The 23,811-nt window shown below is 35.8% G+C and overlaps 1 protein-coding gene across 1 annotated transcript in view; it reads left to right on the plus strand.

Annotated features, from left to right (window-relative positions):
• ATG2B (autophagy related 2B) overlaps positions 1-23,811 on the plus strand; it is a 47,493-nt gene that overhangs the window by 8,934 nt on the left and 14,748 nt on the right. The window contains exons 4-29 of the mRNA XM_054161875.1: positions 205-307; positions 1,685-1,847; positions 2,356-2,535; positions 3,686-3,786; positions 4,773-4,951; positions 5,476-5,630; positions 6,693-6,804; positions 6,970-7,231; positions 8,146-8,296; positions 8,814-8,906; positions 9,077-9,265; positions 10,249-10,522; positions 11,289-11,394; positions 12,467-12,659; positions 12,846-12,988; positions 14,104-14,261; positions 14,511-14,683; positions 14,994-15,144; positions 15,935-16,134; positions 16,904-16,984; positions 19,517-19,623; positions 19,892-19,984; positions 20,626-20,696; positions 22,002-22,078; positions 22,304-22,474; positions 22,938-23,079. Coding sequence (XP_054017850.1) covers positions 205-307; positions 1,685-1,847; positions 2,356-2,535; positions 3,686-3,786; positions 4,773-4,951; positions 5,476-5,630; positions 6,693-6,804; positions 6,970-7,231; positions 8,146-8,296; positions 8,814-8,906; positions 9,077-9,265; positions 10,249-10,522; positions 11,289-11,394; positions 12,467-12,659; positions 12,846-12,988; positions 14,104-14,261; positions 14,511-14,683; positions 14,994-15,144; positions 15,935-16,134; positions 16,904-16,984; positions 19,517-19,623; positions 19,892-19,984; positions 20,626-20,696; positions 22,002-22,078; positions 22,304-22,474; positions 22,938-23,079 — 3,828 coding nt within the window. The remainder of the gene's footprint in view (positions 1-204; positions 308-1,684; positions 1,848-2,355; positions 2,536-3,685; positions 3,787-4,772; positions 4,952-5,475; positions 5,631-6,692; positions 6,805-6,969; positions 7,232-8,145; positions 8,297-8,813; positions 8,907-9,076; positions 9,266-10,248; positions 10,523-11,288; positions 11,395-12,466; positions 12,660-12,845; positions 12,989-14,103; positions 14,262-14,510; positions 14,684-14,993; positions 15,145-15,934; positions 16,135-16,903; positions 16,985-19,516; positions 19,624-19,891; positions 19,985-20,625; positions 20,697-22,001; positions 22,079-22,303; positions 22,475-22,937; positions 23,080-23,811) is intronic.

Below are 23,811 nucleotides of genomic sequence, written 5' to 3' on the forward strand. Positions count from 1 at the left end.
ACTTGTGCAAATATCCATGCATTAAATGTATAGGTATACATACTGGACATTTAATAAGAGTCACTCGATGTCTAGTTACATTATTTCTGCTGAAATAAATGCTGTGAAGTTAAACAAACTGAAAGACTATTTTAAATTATTTGTAGAAGTTGCTGTTGAGTAACTTAAATACTTGTGTGCTATCTTTCTGTTTTCTCATTTAAGTTCTAAGAAGAGTGAAAGTTACCTTTTTAGATACAGTTTTGCGGATAGAGCATGTGCCAGAAAACTCTAAAAGTGGAACTGCACTTGAAATCAGAATTGAAAGGTAAAGACTTAATTAAAAATAAATAGATCTGTATTTTTAAAAATTATTTTCTCTGGGGCAGTCTTTGCTAGTTTCTGTACAAAATGTTTTACCCATGGACACACATGGACAAGCATTCTTGGTATACAGTTATAGACTAGCTCTGGAGCGCCAGACATTGAGCATTTTCTCTACTCAGCTTCCACTTAAGATAGTTAAACTAAAGGTATCTGACCATCAAATTGGAGTTCTGTATTTTCCAAAGTTAATGATTGCTTCCACAATTAGTGTATACTGTTTCTCAGGTGTTCCAACCGTAAGTGGCTATTGTTGGCAAATCAGCCTATCACTTTGATATACAAAAGAAACTGACCCTTTTTAAATAGTTTCGTAAAGAGAGCTAGGGCCCTGAAAATAAAACAAACTGTATGATTTTTAGGTCCTCTGTGAACTTCCAGAGGCGCTCACGTGTTTTAAGTAGTTACTTTGAACTTGTATGCTGAACATATTCTTGAACATATATTATTTGGTCTATGGGATAGTGTAATCATACTTTCTTGGCATATATTGAAATAACTACTAAATAAAACCAATTCTTACTGAGAAATGCTGATGAAATATATTTGGTTTTAAAAACTTAGAAACTTCAGGGTTTTATGTTCAGTTCAGGAGAGAGGTCAGTAGAACTATAATTATTTTTCTATATAACTATAATTATTTTTCTTATGGAAGGATTTCCATTCCCAGAACTACTTCTTTTCTGTACTTCAAAAACTAGCTTGAAACAAACTGTCAAATAGCATGTTATTTTGATGTTTGATGCATGTTATTTAAAGAAAAGTATGTAGCTTTTTCCTCATAAATTCTATTATATAGAGACTTTCATATTTAAAAGTTTACTGGTTTGGTTGTCTCTCTCAGTATTTAAAATGTAAGAAATCTAATTACACAGAAATTTGACAGGATTAGAGCCTAATCTCTTAATTTTCAACTTTGATTTTGACAGAATGGTACATTCAAGTAGTACAGAAAAATACTGGATGGCAGACTTTCTTTTATTTCTGCTTCAGAGTCTTGAGTTTTATGTGTGTCTTAATGGAAATAAATACAGACATGGTGGACAGATTCTTTCACTTTGTAGTCAGATTAGACAGAAGTAACAGGTTTGTATGCTAGCATATGTTCACACTGGAAGCACATCACAATTACTCTGTGATGTCCTGTAGAAAAATCTAAGATTTCCACCCATTCCCAGAAAGCGGTGGTTTCTCCTTTCATGATGGTCAGTGGCATTGAAAGTAATACAAGGAGAGAGAACATGTACCCTTAGAGGCTAAATGACACAAAAAAGGTAACCATTTTCATGCATTTGCTATCTTTATTTTCTTTGTCTCCCAGAACTATGTATTGTGATGAAACTGCAGACGAGTGCTCTGGTATTAATGTACATCAGCCCACAGCTTTTGCTCACAAGTTACTGCAGCTCTCAGGTGTCTCTTTCTTCTGGGATGAGTTTCCTGCATCAGCAAAGTCCTCCCCAGTGTGTTCAGCTACACAGCTGGTAAAATTGAATACCTTCTATAAGAATGTAAATTGATGAAGGATACGAAAGGTTACACTAATGTATTAGATTCATTCTGAAGGATATAGGAGTTGAAATTTTACTTGAATCTGTGCTTGCTAAGTTTCATAATTGCTTCCTGTTTTGAGGAGGGGAAAAATACATCGACTCTAGGACTGAGTAAAATTTCGAATGCATTGTACTGGAATCTGATTGCAGCAGTATTGCAACAGTATTGTGTAGAAGGCTGCTGCAATTCACTATATGGTGGAAACTTGCTCCACTTTTTTACCAAGTCCTAAAGTTTCACATCTTACGTGTCTTCTTTCTGTGCAGTTATCAATAGCTGGTTGGGTTTTTTTTTAATGCTGTTGTCAAATTTGTATTTGTGTGATAAACTTCTTTGAAATGCTTGGGGCTTTTTTTTTTCTGTTGGTTGGTTGGTTGCTTTGGGGTTTTTGGTAAGAAGTAGGATATGTCCTTACCCTGTTCTCTGTAATGTTTTAAGGCAACTGAACCAAAGCTTTCACCTAGCTGGAATCCAAAAATCATTTATGAACCACATCCACAATTAACAAGAAGCTTGCCAGAAATTACTCCTTCTGACCCTGTACAGATCAGTAAGCTCATTGGTAGAATGGAGTTGAGCCTGACTTTAAAGCAAAATGAAGTACTTCCTGGAGCTAAGGTTAGTCATGCTTTCCAGACCTTTAACTAAAGTAGTAGTTATGTGGGAGTTTATCCTTTTTCTACTGCATACAAAAAATTGTGAGATTCTCGAGAATCCCCTTAGTTTTGTTGTTTTAATGAAATCCTGCTGATGTTCTTTATCTATGTTATTCTTTATTTTTTTCTATTGGAGCTTTTTTTGTGTCACTATGACTTTGCCTACATATGTGTGAAGGTTAAACTGGTAGATTAAAATCACTTTTGGTTTTAAAAGGGTATAATTTACTTCCACAATTACAAGTAACCCCATAAACGGTTAATTAAGTTGCAGCATTTCAAAGCTAACATGAACATTTCTACTTCTAAATTTTTATATTAAAATTTTTAGTAATAACTAGTAGCACTTAAATAGGATATTTTAAATAGGATATTTTGTCTGCTTTGGCACCTGGAGCACGTTTTCCCTTTCCTCCTTCTCAGACCTTGATGTTTGCAGGATTGTTTATCTTGCTGGTTTTTTTTCTCACTGCCCATGCAGCATTTTGCCCATTCGGAAATATGTTTTCACAGAGGCGTCACTATCTTTGCTGATGAGCTGAACTATGTTGCAAGGTGAAATGAGCTCTGCCCAGTATGGGGCAGACCCTGCAACATATCCTGTGGCCAGCATCTTGCCACCTACATTCAATACAATGAGTAATAATCATGAGTGGACCAATATCTGGAGGTACAGGTTTCTTGAACTGAGAAATAAATCTATACAAGTTAATTTTAGCTTGAGCCGCTCTCAAAATGTCACTTTATTGTACACAGTCTTAAACCAATTAGACTTATGTAAATATCCCACTCCTTATGAAGAAAGAGAAGGCCAGAAATTAACTTCTCAAGGAGACTTTAAAAAAATTGTAGAAGATGCTGCCTTCAGTACTTTATAATTGGCACATAATACTAACTTTGTATTGTCAGTGACACATCTGGCATTTATGCTGCCAAGCTATAGACTTGAAGCAGTACACAATTAAATTTGTAGTTGTTGTTGTGTAGGAGATGAAGATACTGCTGGAATGACTGCATCTTTTACAGCATCAACACCTTTTAAAAAAATAGTTGATTCAAGACTTATGAAGACTTCCTTAAGTGTTGTTTGGTTGTATTTTGTTTTTTCTTAGTTGGATGTAGATGGACAAATAGACTCTATACATCTATTTCTGTCACCGAGGCAGGTGCATCTTCTACTGGACATGGTAGCAGCTATTGCTGGACCAGGCAAGTGAACATTGTGTAGATACATTTATGTGTAGATACATTTAAGTGTAGATACATTTATGTATTACAGTGGATGAAAAATACACTTTGCAAGATAAAACAAGTTTCCTCAATGGGAGTGGGGGAAAAGTGGTGGCAGAGTATTACTCATTTCTATCTGCTATTAGCAAAGTGTTTTGTATCTGATATGAGTAGGACTATGCATTTATTGACTTCAGTTGCAAATGGTATATACTGGTAATGAAAATCTAGGTAACAATAAGGCTTGACAAGTGACTATATTGTAAGACAAGAGATGTACAGAAAATTGGGAGGCCAGAACAATTTTGGTTCGTGTTCCTTCTGTTTCATGATAGGCTCAGAAAATTTAGAATAGACAGTAGTTTTGTTCATTTGTGTGTATCTACTAAGCAATTAACAGCAGTGTTTTCTACTACTGCAGTAACAGGATGAGGGTGTTTTGGTTTGTTCCCCACCTCTCCATCTACCTAAGGTAACAAGACTGTATTAGGATAGAAAGTTAATCTTCTTTTTGAAAAGGTTTGTAATATCCTAGGTAGATGATTAATATTCTTCTAATGATACCAATATATTTATTACAATGGACCTGTTCATTGGTTTTGGTAACTGGAAAAGCCTTACATAATTTCCCATGTGTATCATCTTCAAATCTGGTATTTCAGTAATTCATTAATACAAAACCTTGAAGCTGACTGAGAAATGTATGCTGATACTATATGTGAACACAGTTGCATATGTAACCTTAAAATATTTTCTTCAGACTTGAATGCTAGGGAGAAATTGATCTGTTTCAGCTAAGTGAAACCTTCAAAACATCAAAATGCACGCATATACACATCTGATAAACAACCAGTGTCTGTCTATGTATAAATACAGATACACAACAACAGCTGGTTAATTTTCGAGTTTACTTTGGAGTACTAGCAAGGAAATTACAGTGGACTTTTTTTTTTTTGGTACTTCAGAGAGCCTAAGCAGGATGGAATTGTCGAACAAAGATAGGAAGAACCGGCCGATGCAACAGGAAGATGAGTATCGGATTCAGATGGAGTTGAAACGTTATTTAAGGAAAGAGTCTTTGTCTGCAGGAGCATCATCAGAACAAAGCTTCTATGAGACAGAGAGTGCTAGAACGCCTTCTAGTCGTGGCAAGTATAAAAGATAATACATAACCTGTTGTTAAGATTATATATACTGTTAATTTTCAATGTTCCCAATTTAATTATCTTTGACATAGAATAATTGCATACTGTTAATTATACTATTGAATAAAACTTTAGGTATTAGGCTAGCCTTCATTCAATATTTAACACAGATTGCTGAATAGTTTTCAGTGCCATGTGGTAAACATGCGAGCAGTATAGCATCTTTTCAGTGTGTGGCTGAGTAAATTAAAGTAATGGCCATGTTGCTCTGATGTGTTTTTATTTGAATAGTTTTCCATTGTTTGCTTGTGATGTGAAAATATGAACTTTGATTTGTCAAATGGAGTGTATAACTTTGTAGAAATCATACCAACTTAACTATGAAAATGGAACATTTAACTGTTTGAATATTACATTTTTAAAAATAATGTTACTGTCTAAAATAATCTCTGAATTTAGGAATGTGTTTCTGCTTAAAGTTTATTTTCATTAGAAAATAACTATCTGCTGTGTATGTTTTTTATTAGAAGAAGAAGTTTTCTTCTCAATGGCTGAAATGGACATGTCTCACAGCCTATCCTCGCTTCCACCTCTTGGAGACCCTCCAACCATGGATCTAGACTTGTCTTTAACCAGTACATGTACAACTACACCAGCAGGATCTCCTCTGAGCACTACAGTGGTATAGTATTAACTGCATTTAAAACGTTTCTGAAATTAACACTTTTGTCTGAAACTGTTGCAGCAGTATTCTTTACAATATCAAGAGCTATTGTAGAATTCTAGTACAATTGAAAATGTTTAGAGCTGATACTGTTCCTTTTCTGCTATGGAAATTGTGCTGTAAAGTTTCTCACCTGTTTGTCAGTGAAAACAGGAAATGGAATGGTTTGGGGTTTTTCCAAATACCTTCAAGCTTCTATATGACACTTTTATGATTTATTTTCTTTTTAGTAACTGCATCTTTGCCATCTGAATTTCCTTTTATATAGAATACACAGGCAATGGCAATACAGCAATTTTGCACTTCCAGTAAATTTTCCTCAAGCAACATAAAAAAACCGACTGACATTACTGTCTTTCCCAAATTTATGTGCCAAATCAGAGCCAAAGCATGTTGGGGGTTCAAAGGAACCTCCAGGGATCAAATCTAACTGTGTAGTCGAGGGGGGATCTCCTAGGGAAGTCTGCAGAGGAATGCATCCAGGCAGGTTTCTAGTTTGTGCCTGCTGTTCCTTGTCCTATCACTGGGCACCACTGAAAAGAGATTATCACCTTCATCTTGACACCCACCCCTCAGATATTTATCAGATCTCCTCTCAAGATTATAAACATCCCCAGTTCTCTCAGTCCTTTTTGATGGGAGAGATGTTCCAGTCTCACAATCATCCTCGTAACCCTCTATTGGACTCTCTCCAGCAGATCCCTGTCTCTCCTGATTTTTTTTATTTTTTTGTTTTTCCCTTAATGAAAGCCATGGAGAACAGTTTTGCTTTTTACAGAGAAACATGAGAATATGTGGTTGTGTGGGAGCAACTTCAACTTTAAAAATATGTGGATGTAGCTGGTCATAGAATTAGAAAGTATATCTCCATTGTTTAAATGAACAGTAATATGCTATGAAATGGCATGCCATTGACTGTTATATGGATGTATTTTCTTTTTGTTCCTTTATTATTTATGTTTGATTTTACTGTCTAGCATCTATTTGTTGAATTTAAGGTTATGCATATTTTTGTTTTAGCTTCAACCCACTTGGGGTGATTTTCTTGATCGTAATAAACAAGAATTACAACCTCCAAGAGGTTCTTCACTTACAGCCAACATGGTTCACCAGACTTCGTTAAGAAGGACATGTAAGGAAAAATGTTATTTTTCATACTGCTCCCTAGATAATTCTGGAAATTAATTGTTATGCAGCCACTTGGTAAAAAGAGTTGAAAAATCAAAACAAAAATGATTTTATAAATCATTGCTATGTTATTGCTGAAAAATTATGTGAACTTAATTTTGTATTTCAGCTATTCCATCCAGATCTGTTTCTGTGGATGAATCCAGACCTGAGCTTCTTTTTAGACTGGCAGTTGGAACTTTCTCAGTGTCTGTACTTCATATTGACCCTTTACCCCCACCTGAAAGTTCACTGAACCTTAACCCATTGACACCAATGGCTCGGGATTTCTTTACCCGAATAGAAAAGATTGAGCCAGTTAAGTTTTCAACAGAAGATTTTCAGTCCTTCCGAGAAGTATTTGCAGAAGCTTGCTCTCATGATCACCTTAGGTATAACTTTGCTTATTAATAAGTATAATTAACAAAAAATATATTTTAAGTGATTTTGAATAAAGTGAGTTTATTTCCATAGGAGTTGTCACTTAAGTATTTTAATTTCATTAGAGTTCTTTGTTAATTTCAAAATAGCCTTGAATTTTGACATCTGTTTTCCAGGACTGGGGTTTTTTTTATTATTTTGGGGTTTTTTTTAACTCAAAAATAAGTAGAGAAGTGCATATACACTTTAAGTCAACCTAGCTCTTGTCAACAATAAGTAAGCACAGCTAGGTACAGTTTCTATCATAGAAATCTCGAGAGTCAAGAATCATTAGGTAAATTATTTCTTTAGAAATAGCTGTATTTTGCAGGACCATCACTATTACAATATAGGGATTTCTGCCTGAAGGACCTTAAGGGTTTACTTAGTGTGAAATGGTATATCAGTAGGGCAAAAAAGTGAGAGCAAAATCATAAAGTTAGTCATCTTTTTTTTTTTTTCCCCTAAAAGTTTTTACTGTGCTAGTACAGTGTATGATATAAAATATTTAAGGTTATATGTATTTTTAGGTGTGTAATTTTGACTTCTTTCATTGGCATTTAACTTCTTTCATTGCCTATGTAAGGATGTTAGGGTCCTAGCTTTATCTGAACTGCACTGTAGATTTGATGTCTAAAGTGTTCTTTACAAATTCTGCTACACCAACCATTGTTGAATGTGTAACTTAATGAACTCTGTTGTCTTTGTTGCTAAAGCTACTATTTGTTAGAATTTTTTCCTTATTTTTGAAGAAATTACAGTGATTTTATGTTTTACAAATTATTATTTTTAAAAAAGGATTTGAGTGATCCTTTTCTACATATTTGTATATTGACTTAATTTTTATCGTTTTAAGCTAGTTTAGTTCATAATTTTCATAATTCAGGTTTATAGGTACTGGCATCAAAGTGTCTTATGAGCAGAGACAACGGACTGCCTCTCGAAGTTTTAGTACTGATTTATCCATTGGGGATATGGAGTTCTTGGAATGCCTTTTTTCTACTGACACTCATTCCGTTCAGCCTCACTATACAGAGGTATGTAAAAAGTGCAGGGAGTTCCATAGAAATGTTGTGTAACTGAGAATGCTACATTTTAAAATGGTTGTAACTTTAGAATTTTTTTTAAGGTATGTTAAAGTTTTAAGATGCAAATTTTATTTTAGTTGCAAGCTCAAATAGTGAACCAGACTACTGTCTTAGGTGACAGGAAAAGCATCAAGGATCCAGACTTTGCAAGTTTACTTGTTTTACATACACTTAACATAATTTGGAAGTTGAAGTAAATGTTTTCCTAAAACTAACTGATAGGCTTGAGTAATGCAAAGGTTTCTTTGGGTGATGATTTATTCTTACATCTCTCTTAATGGTCAGAAATACCCATTAAAGTGTTTGAGTAAGTGGATTCAGTAGGCAGTTAGGCTGGGGCTCTGTTCACTAGCTTAAATGTAGGGTTACCTACTGTCTGTTCCAGGTAAAATGTCAAATATTTTTTCTTGTGCCAAGTTCTTGCTCCTCATGTATGAAATGTTTTTAACTCTGTTTTATTCTAAAGCTGCTGACATTTCATTCTGAAGAAGGAAATGATTCTCATGCAGTGCCATGCCTTCAGCTTCATTATAAACATTCAGATAGTAGAGGACCTCAGGTAAGGTGGGAGATCAAAACCACCACGTTTCTGTGTAATAGCCTTTGTCTAATTTTGTTCATTTTAACAGATGTTTTTCCTGTAAAACAGAGTCCTCAAATCTCAGTTCTTATGATTTGTTTCACTATGTTGTTTTTAAGGATTTTAGTGCTTTTTCTCTTTCTTTTCAGGGTAGTCAAGGGAGACTTAGTTCTGTTCCACAGAAAGCAGAGTTACAAATAAAGTTACGTCCAGTGTTTTGTGAGCTGGATATTAGTATTGTAGACAGATTAAACTCCTTACTTCAACCACAGAAACTAACTACAGTGGAGATGATGGCATCTCATATGTATGCTTCTTACAACAAGCACATAAGTCTGGTAAGTTAAAAGTGGAACTGCTGATTTTTTTCTCCTTTTTTTTCTCTTATTTTTTTTTTTGCAGGTGAAAGGCAGAGTGGCACTAAGCCTGAGATAGAGACTCATTTTAGACTCAGTGATTGCATGCTTGATAACAGCCACTTCACAAACTGCTTAAGTTCTCAGCTTCGTGAAGCAAGCAGAAACGAGCAGAAAAGAGGACTTTAACTTCATCTGTCCCTTTGTGCTCTCCAGCAGCTGATATAAACTGTTGCTGACAATTACACTTCTATATTGAAATCTTTAGGTGTCACAGTCAGCTCAGCTGCTGCTGCTGTGTCTTACCCACTTCTTTTGGGGTAGGTAATAGAAAGGTTGGGGAACATAGGCATCGCATTCTAGTAGTGGAGGATGAAGAGAAGTTGGAGCTGTGTGCCTTTGTTCAGTTTGTGAGCAGGATTTAAGCACAATAACATTAAACTTTAAGGCTCCTCTTGAAATACATGAGGAAGGATTAATGCAATTATCTGATTTTGTATGCAAGCAACATATATCTTTATGTAATTTTATTGCTGTATGTCAGCAATAAGCTACACTCAGAGAGGCTTTGAATGACATACTAGTGCCAGGAGTTGGAAGCCATGACTTACTGAAAATAGTCCCTGGCTGCTCAGCAGTGTTTTAAAAACCAATAATTCTGCAAGACATGGCATTTCCTAACTGAGCTGAGCATTGTTTGGTACTGATTTAAGAGGGAAAAGTACAAAGATAGATGTTTTCCTAATTATTAGTAACCTTGGTTTCTAGCTAAGAAACTTAATAGCACCAGTACTAGAGAGATATCCTAACAGTAAGAGTAATTGGCCCTAATAAGTGTATTTTGTCTGATACATGAAAAACAATTATTTTTTATTTTTGGATATCAATCATCAAAAGCTTTCTCCATTGCAGTGTTATTTTCTCTAATGTACATTATTATTGCTTTCCTCGCCTTTGTTTTTTAGCATAAAGCATTTACTGAAGTTTTTCTGGATGATTCACATACTCCTGCAAACTGTAGAATTTCGATTCAAGTCACTGCCCCAGCATTAAATCTCTCTGTTCGCTTCCCAATACCTGACCTACGTTCAGATCAGGAGAGAGGACCGTGGTTTAAGAAATCACTTCAGAAGGAAATTCTTCATCTTGAATTTACGGATATGGAATTTAAAACTGAGTTTGTAGGAGGGTCAACTCCAGAACAAGTTAAATTAGAACTTACCTTTAAAGAGCTAACTGGTAAGAATTTTAACATTATATTTAGATATCCTTTTCTATACGTAGTTGAGACAAAAGTCCTCATGAATTAACACAAGAAATGTCTTTCCATCTGAATTTTGGAGCATGTATCTCTCCTGCAGTTTAGTGTTCTATCAGCATATGTTAATACTACTAGGAGGAGAGGCTAATGTATGCAGGTGTAGTGCCTGCATTCTTGGTTTTGAGATCTGAGCTAGTATTTCTGTTATATTCTGTTACACCCTTACATCAAACTGAAGCAAAATTGTTATGTCTCTGGGATATCTATCATTGTGTTAGGATAAGTTTTATAGGTTTGTAGGGGAACAATACAGCTGTGCAAATCAGGAATCTCCAGCCTAGTCTAGAAATTAAGTGAATGACGTCTTTAATAGCTATCATTGAAAAAAAATTTGTATTTTTATACTTTATTATCTTTTGAAGTAATAAACCTGAGAGACTAGTTTGTATTTGCTGCCTTCTCTGCTGATTTGTCATTCTGTGTACTTCTCAAGGTTGTGACATAATGTAGTGCTGCTATGTAATGTAAATGCAAATATCTATGCATTAGAAGCATCTGTTTTTCTAACTGCTGGTAGCTAGAAGATAATGTGAAATAATTTTTTTTCTAAATACTGAATTTGGAGGAGAAGATAACATAAGAGCATTGACATTTGCCTGTTGGAATCCAGCCTGAGGATTGGGCAGCATGAAGTTAGCAGTTGTCATTCTTATGTTAATTTTTAAAAGATTTTTTTCTATGCAGGTTCATTTGAAGAAGATAATACAGAAGCACCAATAAAATTTTTTCAAGTGTCTGGTGGGATAGATGGAGATATAACATCATCATCAGACAATTTTGACTGGCCTCGGTAAAATAATGCTTGCCTTTTTTTGTTTATATATTTTTCTTCTTTTTAGTGCAAGTTCTTTAGACATTTATGAAGCGCTCTTATGTTTTCCAGTTGTAGTACAAACTGTGTGATAAATGCTTTAAAATGACTTGCAAGGACAGACCACATAGCTATTGAAAAGAGGACAAAGATTTAGTCAAACAAACAAAGAAAAAAACCCAAACAAAGAAACCCAAACAAAAAAACACCCCTCCAAAAAAGTACCAAACCTCTGCATTTGTAATAATACAAGCTGATTTTAATATGTATTTCTGCATGGGTGAATAAATTCCAGAGAGTTACATGATTAGAGACTTTAAACTTTTTTGTCACTACCTTTTGTCCTACTTTCACATCCAAGACTGCATACCAACCAACCAACCAAATCTGTTGCATTTTGCCTCTAAGCATTACTATAAACTGGTATAAAGCTGTAACAGTGTTAAGAATAATTATATTGTAACTGAATGATTGCAGTTTATATCAAATCTTAGGCAATATAGTACTCTGCACAGTCCTTACTGAATAGAAGGACTTAACAGCTGCAACATGTAGTAAGATGTTTAAAGAGGCAAAGTGTAGGGGCTTTCTGATCGCACGTTTATATGGACGATTTTTCAGTGTGAATTTCTTTTATAATGACAGGTTTTTCTATAACACTGCATATGTGTAATATGCTACCTACTTCTCATAGCAGAGCATTTTTAACTAGCTGTTGATAGCCTAGTGATGAAAATCTTATTTTGGGAGAGTGCTAGGTTTTTCTTGGGTCTCCTAATGGTCACCTGATGGAGTTGAAAAAGAATGACACTTATCTTTGATGGTTGTTTTTCCTTGTCCCTTTGTACCTACGGGTTTGGCATTTTTCTTAATGGTATTGCTTTGTCTAATAGCATACATTGTCTAATAAAAAAGTCTCTGGTCTTTGAGCTGTTTAGCGTACATGTACTTAATGGCTAGCTAGTAGAGTTAGGGGATGTGTGACTGTGAATGGATACAGGAATTCTAAGCATCTCTAATGTCATATTCTGCATAACTTTTCCAATGTCAGGATTGTATTGAAAATAAACCCTCTGGCTGTGCACTCTATTCTGGAAAGGATAGCAGCTGAGGAGGAAGAATGTGATAATAACTTTCAAGAAGAAGAAGAAGGAGGGTCTCATTCTTTGAAGGATGTCTGTGATATTAGAAGACCAGAGCCTTCTCCTTTTTCTTCTCGTAGGGTGATGTTTGAAAATGAAGAGGTACTGCAATTTTCTTTTATTATCGCTTTCTGCTTATGGTAGTGAAAATTTAATATTCTCTCACTACTTTGTATGCATCTTCTGACTTCTAGTTTTGGCTTGTGTTGTTGATGTTTGGGTTTTTTTTGGTTGGTTGGTTGTTTCTTAACTCAAGAGTTTTTCTTGGTTTTTTTGTTTTATTTTCAGATGGTGATGCCAGGAGATATAGTTGAAATGACTGAATTTCAGGATAAAACAATTAGCAATTCTCATTATGTACTGGAACTCACGTTACCAAACATACACTTAACACTACCAAACAAAAGCTTTTATGAAAAGCTTTACAATAGGCAAGTATGATGATTGTTTTGCTTGGTTATTGTGACCTTTACTTTCAGTTCTGTAATCATTGTTGATAAAACAATGGAATGAGCAGCTATAGCACAAATACATTTTTGTAGTTCTGTAGGACCATAAAATGATGTGTAAATATTTTTCCAAATTAACCTCTGAGTCACCACTGAGACAGTTATCTGACTGGTGCCATAGCAGTAGCTGATAAAAATGCTTGACAGATTCTGTAAACAAAGAGTAAAGTTAAATACTCTTTTGCTTTCAGTGAATACTTTCTTTGGATCTGTGTTTGAAATGTTTAATTTTGTGCTAATCTTTCTGAATTCTCTCATACTTCTAAAACTGTTGCATTCAATTTTGTTCTTTCCTCTTTATTCAGTAATTCTCTGTCTAAAACAGTGAAGGCAGGGCTAAAAAAACAGCTGAGTTTTCTAAGCTTTACAAAGGCTTAAAAAATGTAGAGAAAATGAGCTTGACCTACAGATAGGTGTTCAGCATTTATTTCTGTTAGTTTAGGTGATTCTGTTTCTGTAAAGCAAGAAATACAACTAGATTAAATCAAGTGAAAAATAGGTATTATGCTATGGATTAGCTACATGGAGAGACATGCTGCTCTATTTTATCCTCTGATAGGTAATATTTTATTTCCAAAGCGCTTTTTCGCTTTCAAAGGGGCCAAGCTGGATCTCGCATTCAATTAATTCAGTTTAATGCTTATGTACCAAATGTCACATGTATCTTTAACCTGACAGACACAGACTCATTTGAAATTGAACTAATATTTCCTGCAACTTTGCTTGAAAATTGATGTGATCAAAATAGGGTTTTGTCACCCCTGCCCCAACCTACTGAGCTAATATACACCTGCTAACCTTTTGTGTCACTGGCAAATGTTAGACTTTGTTATGTGAATACTACCATTACAGGAAAAAAAGTTATTTTATTTATTGCTTTTACTCATGAATACTCTATTCTTTCTTGTGCTCTTGAACTTTTGCTAGTTTATGAAGTTATTATATGAAATCTGCAGAGCAAATATTGCTTGACTGACCCCATATTAAGTGGGAATGTAGTCATATATTTTGTATAATGACACTGTATTTCTTCCTAGGATCAGCAATGATTTATTGTTGTGGGAACCCACAGCTCCATCTCCTGTAGAAACATTTGAAAACCTTTCTTACGGTGTTGGACTATCTGTGGCCAGCCAGCTCATCAACACTTTCAGTAAAGACAGCTTTAGTCAGTTTAAATCTGCAGTTCATTATGGTAATAAACTTAATAAAGCATTTAGAACTATAGTGATTCAAAATCTTAATTGACTGAAGCGATGAAGCTGATAGTGGAAAGAATTTGTAAACTTGTAAGAAAATATTTACTTAACCCAAGTTAAGTAAATATTTGTTTAATCAAGTAGATACTTGTTTAATCAAGTAGAATAATATGAAATTGAATCATATTCTGGGTGGAAATACAGTGACTTGTTGATGTAGTTCTCTTTTTCATTCTGTATGTTAGATGATGAGAGTGGATCTGAAGAAGAAACTCTACAATATTATTCCACTGTTGATCCAAACTATCGTTCACGCAGAAGGAAAAAGCTTGACTCTCAGAATAAGAACTCACAAAGCTTTCTATCGGTTCTCCTAAATGTGACACATGGATTAGTGTCAATATTCACAGATGTAAAGGTGAGATGGTGGGCCTGGGAGAAGTAGTTGTGTTGTCTTTACCAAGATTCCCTTCATTCTAGATGTACTGCTTTTTGGAAGAAATGGGTGTCTTAAAACAGTAATTCTGTAATCTTCATCCTATTATACCATAACTGGACAATAATGGAACACAATATTTTAGTAATTTTGTTTTCTTTGTTTAACATGGGAATAAATAATTGCAAGAAGGAAAATCTGTTGGTAGCAAGTATTATATTAATTTAGACTGTTCAACTGCAGGAAACTCAGCAAACAATTACTTTGCCTTTTTTTTTAATTCTTCCTTTAGCAGGATGATGGAAACACACTTGAAGGAAAATACGGTGAATTCTGGTTTGAATTCAACAGTGGCTCACTTTTCAGTGTGACTAAATATGAAGGCTTTGAGGACAGACACTATGTTTGTCTGCATTCTAGCAGCTTCAATTTATATCATCAAGGTAGGGCTGGGATTGGGATGGCTTTTAGGAGAAATGCTTCCCTTGGTAGTGTATCATTTGGCACAATAGATGTAGTTCATAGCTAAGTGCTCCACTAATACAACTTCATGGTAACTGTATTTACTTAGCTATAGGTTATCGCAAACTTCCCTTGGCAACTGCAGGTCTTTAAGAATATTGTGATCCTCTACCAAATTAGCTGTAGAGTCTGTTCTTTGTTATGAGAGTACATACTTCCTATATGTTACTGGTGATTTCATGTAAAAAGGTGCATGTTAATGGTATCTGCTGCTTCTTTCTTAGGTAGATAATTCTAGTGAGCAGGTGAAGAATTTGTCAGTGTAGCTTATATGGCTGGTAACCTTCATGTAGTTAAACCTTTTAACATTTTCCCCTCAGATCTCTGAATCAACAGTTTTGAAGTTTATGAGTATTCAGTGCAAGGTTTAATTATTGTGTGCTTAGAGGTTAACATGGCATCATCTTGTAAAATGAAAAGGAGAGATGTCTTCCTGTCTTTTCATGTAACCTGTAAGAGGTTTCTGCCCTTTACTTCAACTTTGCTGTTTTGTTAGGCAAGTATAGAAACTTAGCTTGTAGTCACATTGAAGATTTTAGCGAGAAACATAGGTTTAAATATTGGATCACCTGTAATGTTCTCTTCACAGTTTTTGATTGTCAGTGTGCATGACTAATGTTGGTAATTATAAAATAATTTAAAAGACATTAAGCATAAAAAGCACTAATGGTTTTGAAGCACAAGGTTAATAATTCTAAAATCTCTTTTCAGGTTCAGTTGATGGAGTTGTTCCTTCCTCTGAAGTACGACTGCCCAGCACAATACGTCCCCATTGGTTAGAACCTACTATTTGTTTTTCTGAAGAAGACGGTCTTAGTAGGACCACTTCAGATGGTGTAGGAGTGGATTGTCCAAGTATGCTGACAGTTGCAGTCAAAATACAATCAGATAAAATAGAAAGCAATACAAAGGTTTGTGGTTTTGAAGTTGTGCTTTTCTAAATTACTTAGTTTATATGGAAGCATCTAGTTGTGGGGTTACAAAGGCTATAGGTTAAGAAACAATGTAATTGAGACCTTCATCCTCAAATTAATTTTCTGTTAGAATCTTTTGGCTGGATTGTAAAATTTAAGTATCAGCTTAATTCAGTTTGCTGGTCACATCACATAACTGAATGCGTTTCTTGGCCAGCTGACATTTTTCTTGTTTTGCCTTTGATTTACTATAATCTTGCACTAAACCAGGCAGGAACAGACATAGGGAGTTAAAACTTCCTGCACCAGTTACTAGCAGTGTCATCTAATAGGCAGTCTTTGCTTACCTGTTTGGAGTCATGCTGGTAAGTGTGGCACATTTAGATTTGACAGTGGCAATCATTAGCTTGGCTAAAACTGGTGACAGGCAGCTTGGTACAATTATCAAGAAATAAGGAAGCTGCAGAACAGCACGTTATCATGGGGGTTCAGTTGACTCTGATTTGACCAACATTGTGTTGGTACTCCTAGTAATTCCTGGTGAATCCCAGAATGAATGAATAATTAGCTTTCCTTCCTATCACCGTCAGAAACTATCCTATTGCAAAAAAGTAGGAAGCAACATTTTATTGAAATAGCCTAGTCCTTTTTGACATTTCTAGACACTTGGAGGTTCTGTGAGCAGAAGAATGACTATTTCATAATCTAGATGTCAAATACTTGCATGTATTTCACGTAAACTGACTTGTGCACCTTTCTCATGCAGGAATTTCTGGTTGCTGTTGGACTAAGAGGAGCCACCCTACAGCACAGAGTACTACCTTCAGGTTTAAGCTGGCATGAACAGGTCAGATGGCTACAGGTTTCTCAACTACAACTTTCAGTTTCAGTCTGGCCTTAACAGCTGCTTTAAGGATCAAACTAAACCTTGATGAATAATCTTTGTTAGGAAGTCATGCTATCTTTGCTTTTGAAGTTGTTTTCTTTCTTGTCTACTTTGAGACCACTGACAGACTGGAGTCTTGCTCTTAAAGTCTTATTTGTGTATTCATTTGTTACAGTTCCTAAATCTCTACCCAAAACATGTCAGGGAAGTTCAGGTTTTTTGGTGGGTCTTTTGTTTGCTTTTGTTGTTGTTGTTGTTTTTTAAAAAAAGTTCAAATGGAAAGTCTCAGTAGTCCAGTGCTATGTAAATACTCAGGTAATCCTTGAAATAAAACCCCCAAACACCCTCAAACAAAACAAGCATGGCTACTTGCAGCACTGAAAACATTTCTGTATTTTTTGTTTCCCTTCTGCTCACTTCATTCCTCAAGTTCTTTTCTCCCTTGTCTGTTTCTTGTAACATTGTTTGAATAGCATAAATAGAGAAGACACCTTGGGGAAGTAGTAAGCAGAAGTTTACAGAAATGTTAGTAACACAACCTTCTGAATTAGAAGGGTGGTACTGTTGTGTGTGGATGCAGGGGTGCAGCAGAGCGTGCAGGGCCAGAGAGCCTTACATAGAATACATAGAATACATAGAATAAACCAGGTTGGAAGAGACCTTCAAGATCATCGCGTCCAACCCATCAACCAATCCAACTCCGCCCAAGCAACTAACCCACGGCACCAAGTACCCCGTCAAGTCTTCTCCTAAAAACCTCCAGTGATGGTGACTCCACCACCTCCCCAGGCAGCCCATTCCAATGTGCAATCACTCTTTCTGTATAGAACTTTTTTCTAACATCCAGCCTGTATCTCCCCTGGCGCAGCCTGAGACTATGTCCTCTTGTTCTGGTACTGCTTGCCTGGGAGAAGAGACCAACATCCGTCTGTCTACAACCTCCCTTCAGGTAGTTGTAGAGAGTAATAAGGTCACCCCTGAGTCTCCTCTTCTCCAGGCTAAGCAACCCCAGCTCCCTCAGCCTCTCCTCGTAGGGCTTATGTTCCAAACCCCTCACCAACTTTGTTGCTCTTCTCTGGACTCGTTCCAGCAAGTCAACATCCTTCCTAAACTGAGGGGCCCAGAACTGGACACAGTACTCGAGGTGCGGCCTAACCAGTGCAGTGTACAGGGGCAGAATGACCTCCCTGCTCCTGCTGGCCACACTGTTCCTGATGCAGGCCAGGATGCCATTGGCCCTCTTAGCTGCCTGGGCACACTGCAGGCTCATGTTCAGTCTACCGTCGACTAGCACCCCCAGGTCCCTCTCAGCCTGACTGCTCTCCAGCCACTCTGACCCCAGCCTGTAGCTCTGCATGGGGTTGCTGTGGCCAATGTGCAGAACCCGGCACTTGGATGTGTTAAATCTCATGCCGTTGGACTCTGCCCATCTGCCCAGCCTGTCGAGGTCCCTCTGGTTCCTTGATCTGGAATCTGCGTGCAAACGTGCATGAACTCAGACATTGCACATTGCATAGCAGAAATAGAGTTGTCTGTACATGTGTGTACTGACACCATACTGTATTAGTAAATCCTGAAAGACAAGCTTATCCTATACTACATATGGTATGTTTATTTTTATATGCATTTTTATTGTATAACTGAATGGAGTAGAAGTCAATGAGTAGGGCTCTGCTGTGCCAATACTTTCTTCTCAGCATGGTATTCTTATGTTTTTGTGTAGCCTGCTTTACAGCGTGTTGTTTATTTGCTCTGGGAATTTTTGCTCAGTTGCCATTGCCTGTAATGCACTTGGGAATTTTCTAGTTTTTTTTAAGGGAGAGGAGACAAACTGGCCAAAGAGGTAGAGGGAACAATTAGAAAGCTGTCAGTGTTGGTATATTATACCTCAGGTTTGGAAGAATTTAACAACTTTTTCAGTGGTTTTTTTTTGGTTTGAGAGAGACCTATGGCAGCTCTTACCAAGGAGGAGAAGGGGGGTTATTTCATAGAGTAATACATAGGAATAACAGTATATACAAAGCATAAGTACATATTTCTGATTCTGAGCAGACTTCCTTTCCCATCCCCCCAAAAAGGTAAAGATAACCCAAAGATAACTTTAACAACGTACAGTATTACAAGAAGAGCAAACAAAGATAACGCTAACACTACAGTAACAACTGCAAAGAAAGATAATTGAGACTAGGAAATGCATTAAAAATAGATTGTGCTGCATTGTACAAGTAGCCACTTAGATGTCCGTGGGTTGGTCTTTTCCATACCTTTGAGGCTAGAGTTTGGAGGTTGTATTTTTTGCCCAGTTTACATTCCACGCTTTTCTCTATCAAGATACTGAGTAAGCAGCTTTAAATACCTGAGTTTGCTCCCTTTTCCTTCTACTAATCAAACATTTTCTTGTCATACATGCTACAGATTTTGTTTTCTAATGCATAGTTGTCTATATATTAAACAAATACTGAAGTGTTATAATAATATGTTTATAATTTTTAGATTTTATATTTTTTGAATATTTCTGATGAGCCTGTTCTGGGATACAATCCTCCAACTACAATTACAACTTTTCATGTACATCTGTGGAGTTGTGCTCTTGATTACAGGTAAATAAAATGCAAGTGTATGTAATTTAGTGACACCACAGCTATATATTTATTCTTTAGGAATGTTTGAGTTTGCACATTGTAAAGAATATTTAGGCTTGTTTGGGAAAAGTGCTTAACAGAAATCCCCTAAACTGAGAGAAACTTAAAGCAGGATAAGCATTTGCCTAGGCCTGGGAAGATCTAGCTAGGTAATCTATAAGGCTTTGATTGCAGTTCTGAATAAGTGCAGAGTATTAATATTTTTTTCCTTCTTGTTTGTTGTTAGGCCCTTATTTTTGCCGGTCAGATCTCTGCTTACTGTTGAAACTTTCAGCATTTCCAGCAGTGTTGCAGTAGATAAATCTTCTTCTACTCTCAGGTATAATTTAAGTGATTGTGAAACACGTAATGCCTGTCTACATTTTTTTGACTTAGGAAGCATTTGTATCATGTAATTGATCAACACTGTGTTCTGTCTTTTGAAATACTATTTGCTTGTGTGTAATGCTTCTGGTTTATTAAGTTAAATACAAGTTGGATTTCTTCCTTGAACAATTAGCAATTCAGTTTTTAATATGGTTGAAAGAGGTCCTGAAAGGAAATTGTGTCTATTTTGTTAATTACTATCACCTTAAGGTTTCTTAGATTTGTTATTTAGAGACATTAAATGTTACACACTGTTCTGATGTGAAAAATCTGCCAGATTGCTTGTTTCTGTTGATAAAACCTTATAAATGACCTTCAAAACAAATGTTTCTGCTACTGTATTAAAAAAGAAAAAAAAAGGGAAATACCTGTTAATTCTGTGTGCCAAAAGCATTACTTTTTAATCTACAGGCAATCAAATACATGAATTGAAATGCAGATGAGGTTCAAGTGAAGAGTTTGGTTTTAAGATATGCCTCATGTATTTGTGGTTTTAATTATCTGTTTTGATATTAATTTTTTTGTCTAGTGAATTACACAGCATTTCTCTAGCATGGTTTTTTTTTCTTTGTTTCTTTTTTTCCTATCTTTTAGGATAATTTTAGATGAAGCTGCTTTGCATCTGTCTGACAAGTGCAACACTGTTACAGTGAACCTCCGTAGAGGTAAGGATATTTTAAATGTGACTAATGAACTGCTGAGCCTAAAGAAACAAAATTGCAGGCATATTCAGAATATATAAAGGGTATTGAAGAAGGGGTCTTGAGTAGATAAGGTTCAGCAAGTTGAATATGAGTGAATAATCAAGTGTTGTTGATAATTTGAGGCCTCTAGTTTGGATTTGTGGATGAGCTCTATTACTAGCTCTATAATGTGTATTTGAAAAAAAAAGGTGTATTTTTAAAAATCTGGAGTTGGCACTGAAAGAACTTCATAGAAAGGAGATCTCATTTTATGAGGTCTATATTCTGTGTAGTTGAACTTGAGAGGCATTACATTGACAGTTCTAGGTTCTGAAAAGAATTCTGCTCACTGCTTTCCTCTCATTCATATAATAACAGTTTTTAATGACTGAGGAACTTGAATCAGTATTTAACAAATCAACTGAGAAAACACTGAAATACTGTGAATGCAAATATGCATGTTTAGCTTAGGTAAGAGATCTCTAGTGAAGAATAGACTAGAATAGAATAGAAGTAACCAGGTTGGAGAAGACCTTCAAGATCATCAAGTCCAACCCATCACTAACACTATGTAATCAACTAAACCATGGCACCAAGTGCCTCAACCAGTCTCTTTTTAAAAAAAACACCTCCACTGATGGTGACTCCACCACCTCCCTGGGCAGCCCGGTCCAATGGCCAATCACCCTTTCTGTGAAGAACTTCTTCCTAACATTCAGCCGAAACCTCCCCTGGTGCAGCTTGAGACTGTGTCCTCTTGTTCTGGTGCTGGTTGCCTGGGAGAAGAGACCAACCCCCACCTGGCTACAACTTCCCTTCAGGTAGTTGTAGACAGCAATAAGAAGGATAGAACAAAGATACTCCTTTTTTGTTTAAACAAGAAAAAGAAGTTAGCCATAGTACTGAAAGAGTAATAAAATGCAAGCATGTCCTCTCTCGCACATCAGCTAAAAACTGCTAGGATGCTTAATCACCCAGCTTCTATGTGCTCTACTTCTCTAACACAAATGTCATGAGGATAGATAACTTAAACTGCATACAGATGTTAGCAGTGGTAATGATACATTAAATTGAAAAGATTTGAGTAGCTGAAACTTGAATAATCCTCATAAAAGAAGGAAGTGCAGACATAAATGGTTTAATGAAGAACATCCCTTTTATGCTCTAATAGTTTAATAACCAAAAATATGTACCAAGGGTAGTGTTTGTTAATAAGTCTTAATCTTTATTTGGTTGTGTTTTTTGTTTATTTGTTATTGGGTTTTTTAATTACTCATTCTTTCTCAGATTATGTTCGTGTTATGGAAATGGGACTGCTGGAACTAACCATTACAGCAGTAAAATCTGATTGTGATGGGGAAAGAGTAAGTATTCAACCACAGGTGCAATTCCATGACAGATTGTGATTTGAAAGTTGTTACACTTAAAATCAAGGAAGATTTTTCATTTTGCATGGGGAATTTTTTTTTTAAAGCCTTTTTGACTAGCTAAGTAAATTAATTTACAAACCCCTGTGTATAGATGCTATTTTTATGGAACTGCAATTTCATTTGAAGGGTATTTTTATCTTTTTTGCTGTTGTTATCTAGACTAAACCACATTTTGAGCTGCACTGTTCCAGTGATGTAATCCATATTCGTACCTGCTCAGATTCATGTGCTGCACTTATGAATCTCATTCAGTATATTGCAAGTTATGGTGATCTGCATCCACCTGCTAAGACAGAGATTAAGCGTGGAGTTAGCAAGCCAAAAATGAAGGTATAAAATGGCAAAGTTCTATCAACATAACTTTGTGCTTCCTGGTAATATGTTTTATTTTTGAGATCCCTATTCTTTTTCCAAAGAAACTAACATTGCTTCTACCTTAAAATGTGTTTTGACAAAAATGTTGATTTCCCCCTGCCGCTTTGGTCACTACTTAAAATATTTCAAAATACTCTGTGCTGTTTGTCTCTTGTACCTTGTTGTTATCAAAAAAAAAAAATTCCAGGACGTACCCGAGCTGTCCAAGTACTCTCGTGATTGAAACACCCTGAACTAAATGTTACAACCTACTTTATGAATCATCTTGCTCAGTTTCAGCTCACTTGTTTATTTATAAAGTTAAGGTGTTGCTTCTTACAGTTTAAGAGCTGTATATCAAGCTGTTCTGGCAAAGCTTACTCAGCATGATATTACAGTTGTCTTTGAAAACGTACTATATATAGTTCCTCTCCTACAGGTAGAGACTTTTAGCCAACCGTCTTCCCATGGACCAGTCCTCGCTGAATCAGAGCAACAAATTCTACGGGACTTGATGAGTGATGCAATGGAGGAAATTGAGACTCAACAGGCTGCTTCTGCCATGAAGCCAGAGTCTAATGGTAAGAATCCTCTGGAGGCATAAGTACACATAAAGCATAATCTTTCTGGAAGGAAAGTGGATTGAAAGTTTTGCGTATGTGGGGATGCTACAACAAGAGTGACAACATACCTTTGATGTCTAAAGTCTTCAAACTATCAAACAGATTCTCCTTTTAATAGCAGTAATGCAAAAGGAATTTAAGATTTTGGTAAAGAAAATAGCAAGGGAAGAATCTGACTTTGTGGGACTCTGAGACTCCACATTCTCTAGGAGTAATTGTTATTATGGATGTAAGTTTATATGACATACTGCAGTGTGGAAGAATTGGAGACTTCTGTGTATGAAGGAACTCTAGAAGGATGGTAGAATTCTGAGTCACGGAGATTTTAACTATTAGAAATCTTTCAATTAGCAGGTAGACCAAGATAATTGATTTTTATCATAGGATTGTGTTTTTTCCATCATGACTAGAGATAAATCCACATTTAAATTGGCTAAGGATATTGTATTGCAAAGAGAGAATTTAATTATTTCCATGATGTCTGCTCCTCTTCCTGGTTGTGGAAGTGGAGCCATCCATGTAGTACTGAAAGTTATTAATGTGGTGTTGTGAATTTTTCTGTATTTTGTCAGTTCATCTCTACTTACAGTAGCTAGTTATTATTTTATGGTAATCACTTAATCATAACTAGTAGATTAATTTTTGAAGATTGTGTTTTATTTATACTAGGATTTGATTCAAGCTATATAA

The sequence above is a fragment of the Dryobates pubescens genome, chromosome 5 (assembly GCF_014839835.1).
Source record: "Dryobates pubescens isolate bDryPub1 chromosome 5, bDryPub1.pri, whole genome shotgun sequence".
Classification (NCBI taxonomy): domain Eukaryota; kingdom Metazoa; phylum Chordata; class Aves; order Piciformes; family Picidae; genus Dryobates; species Dryobates pubescens.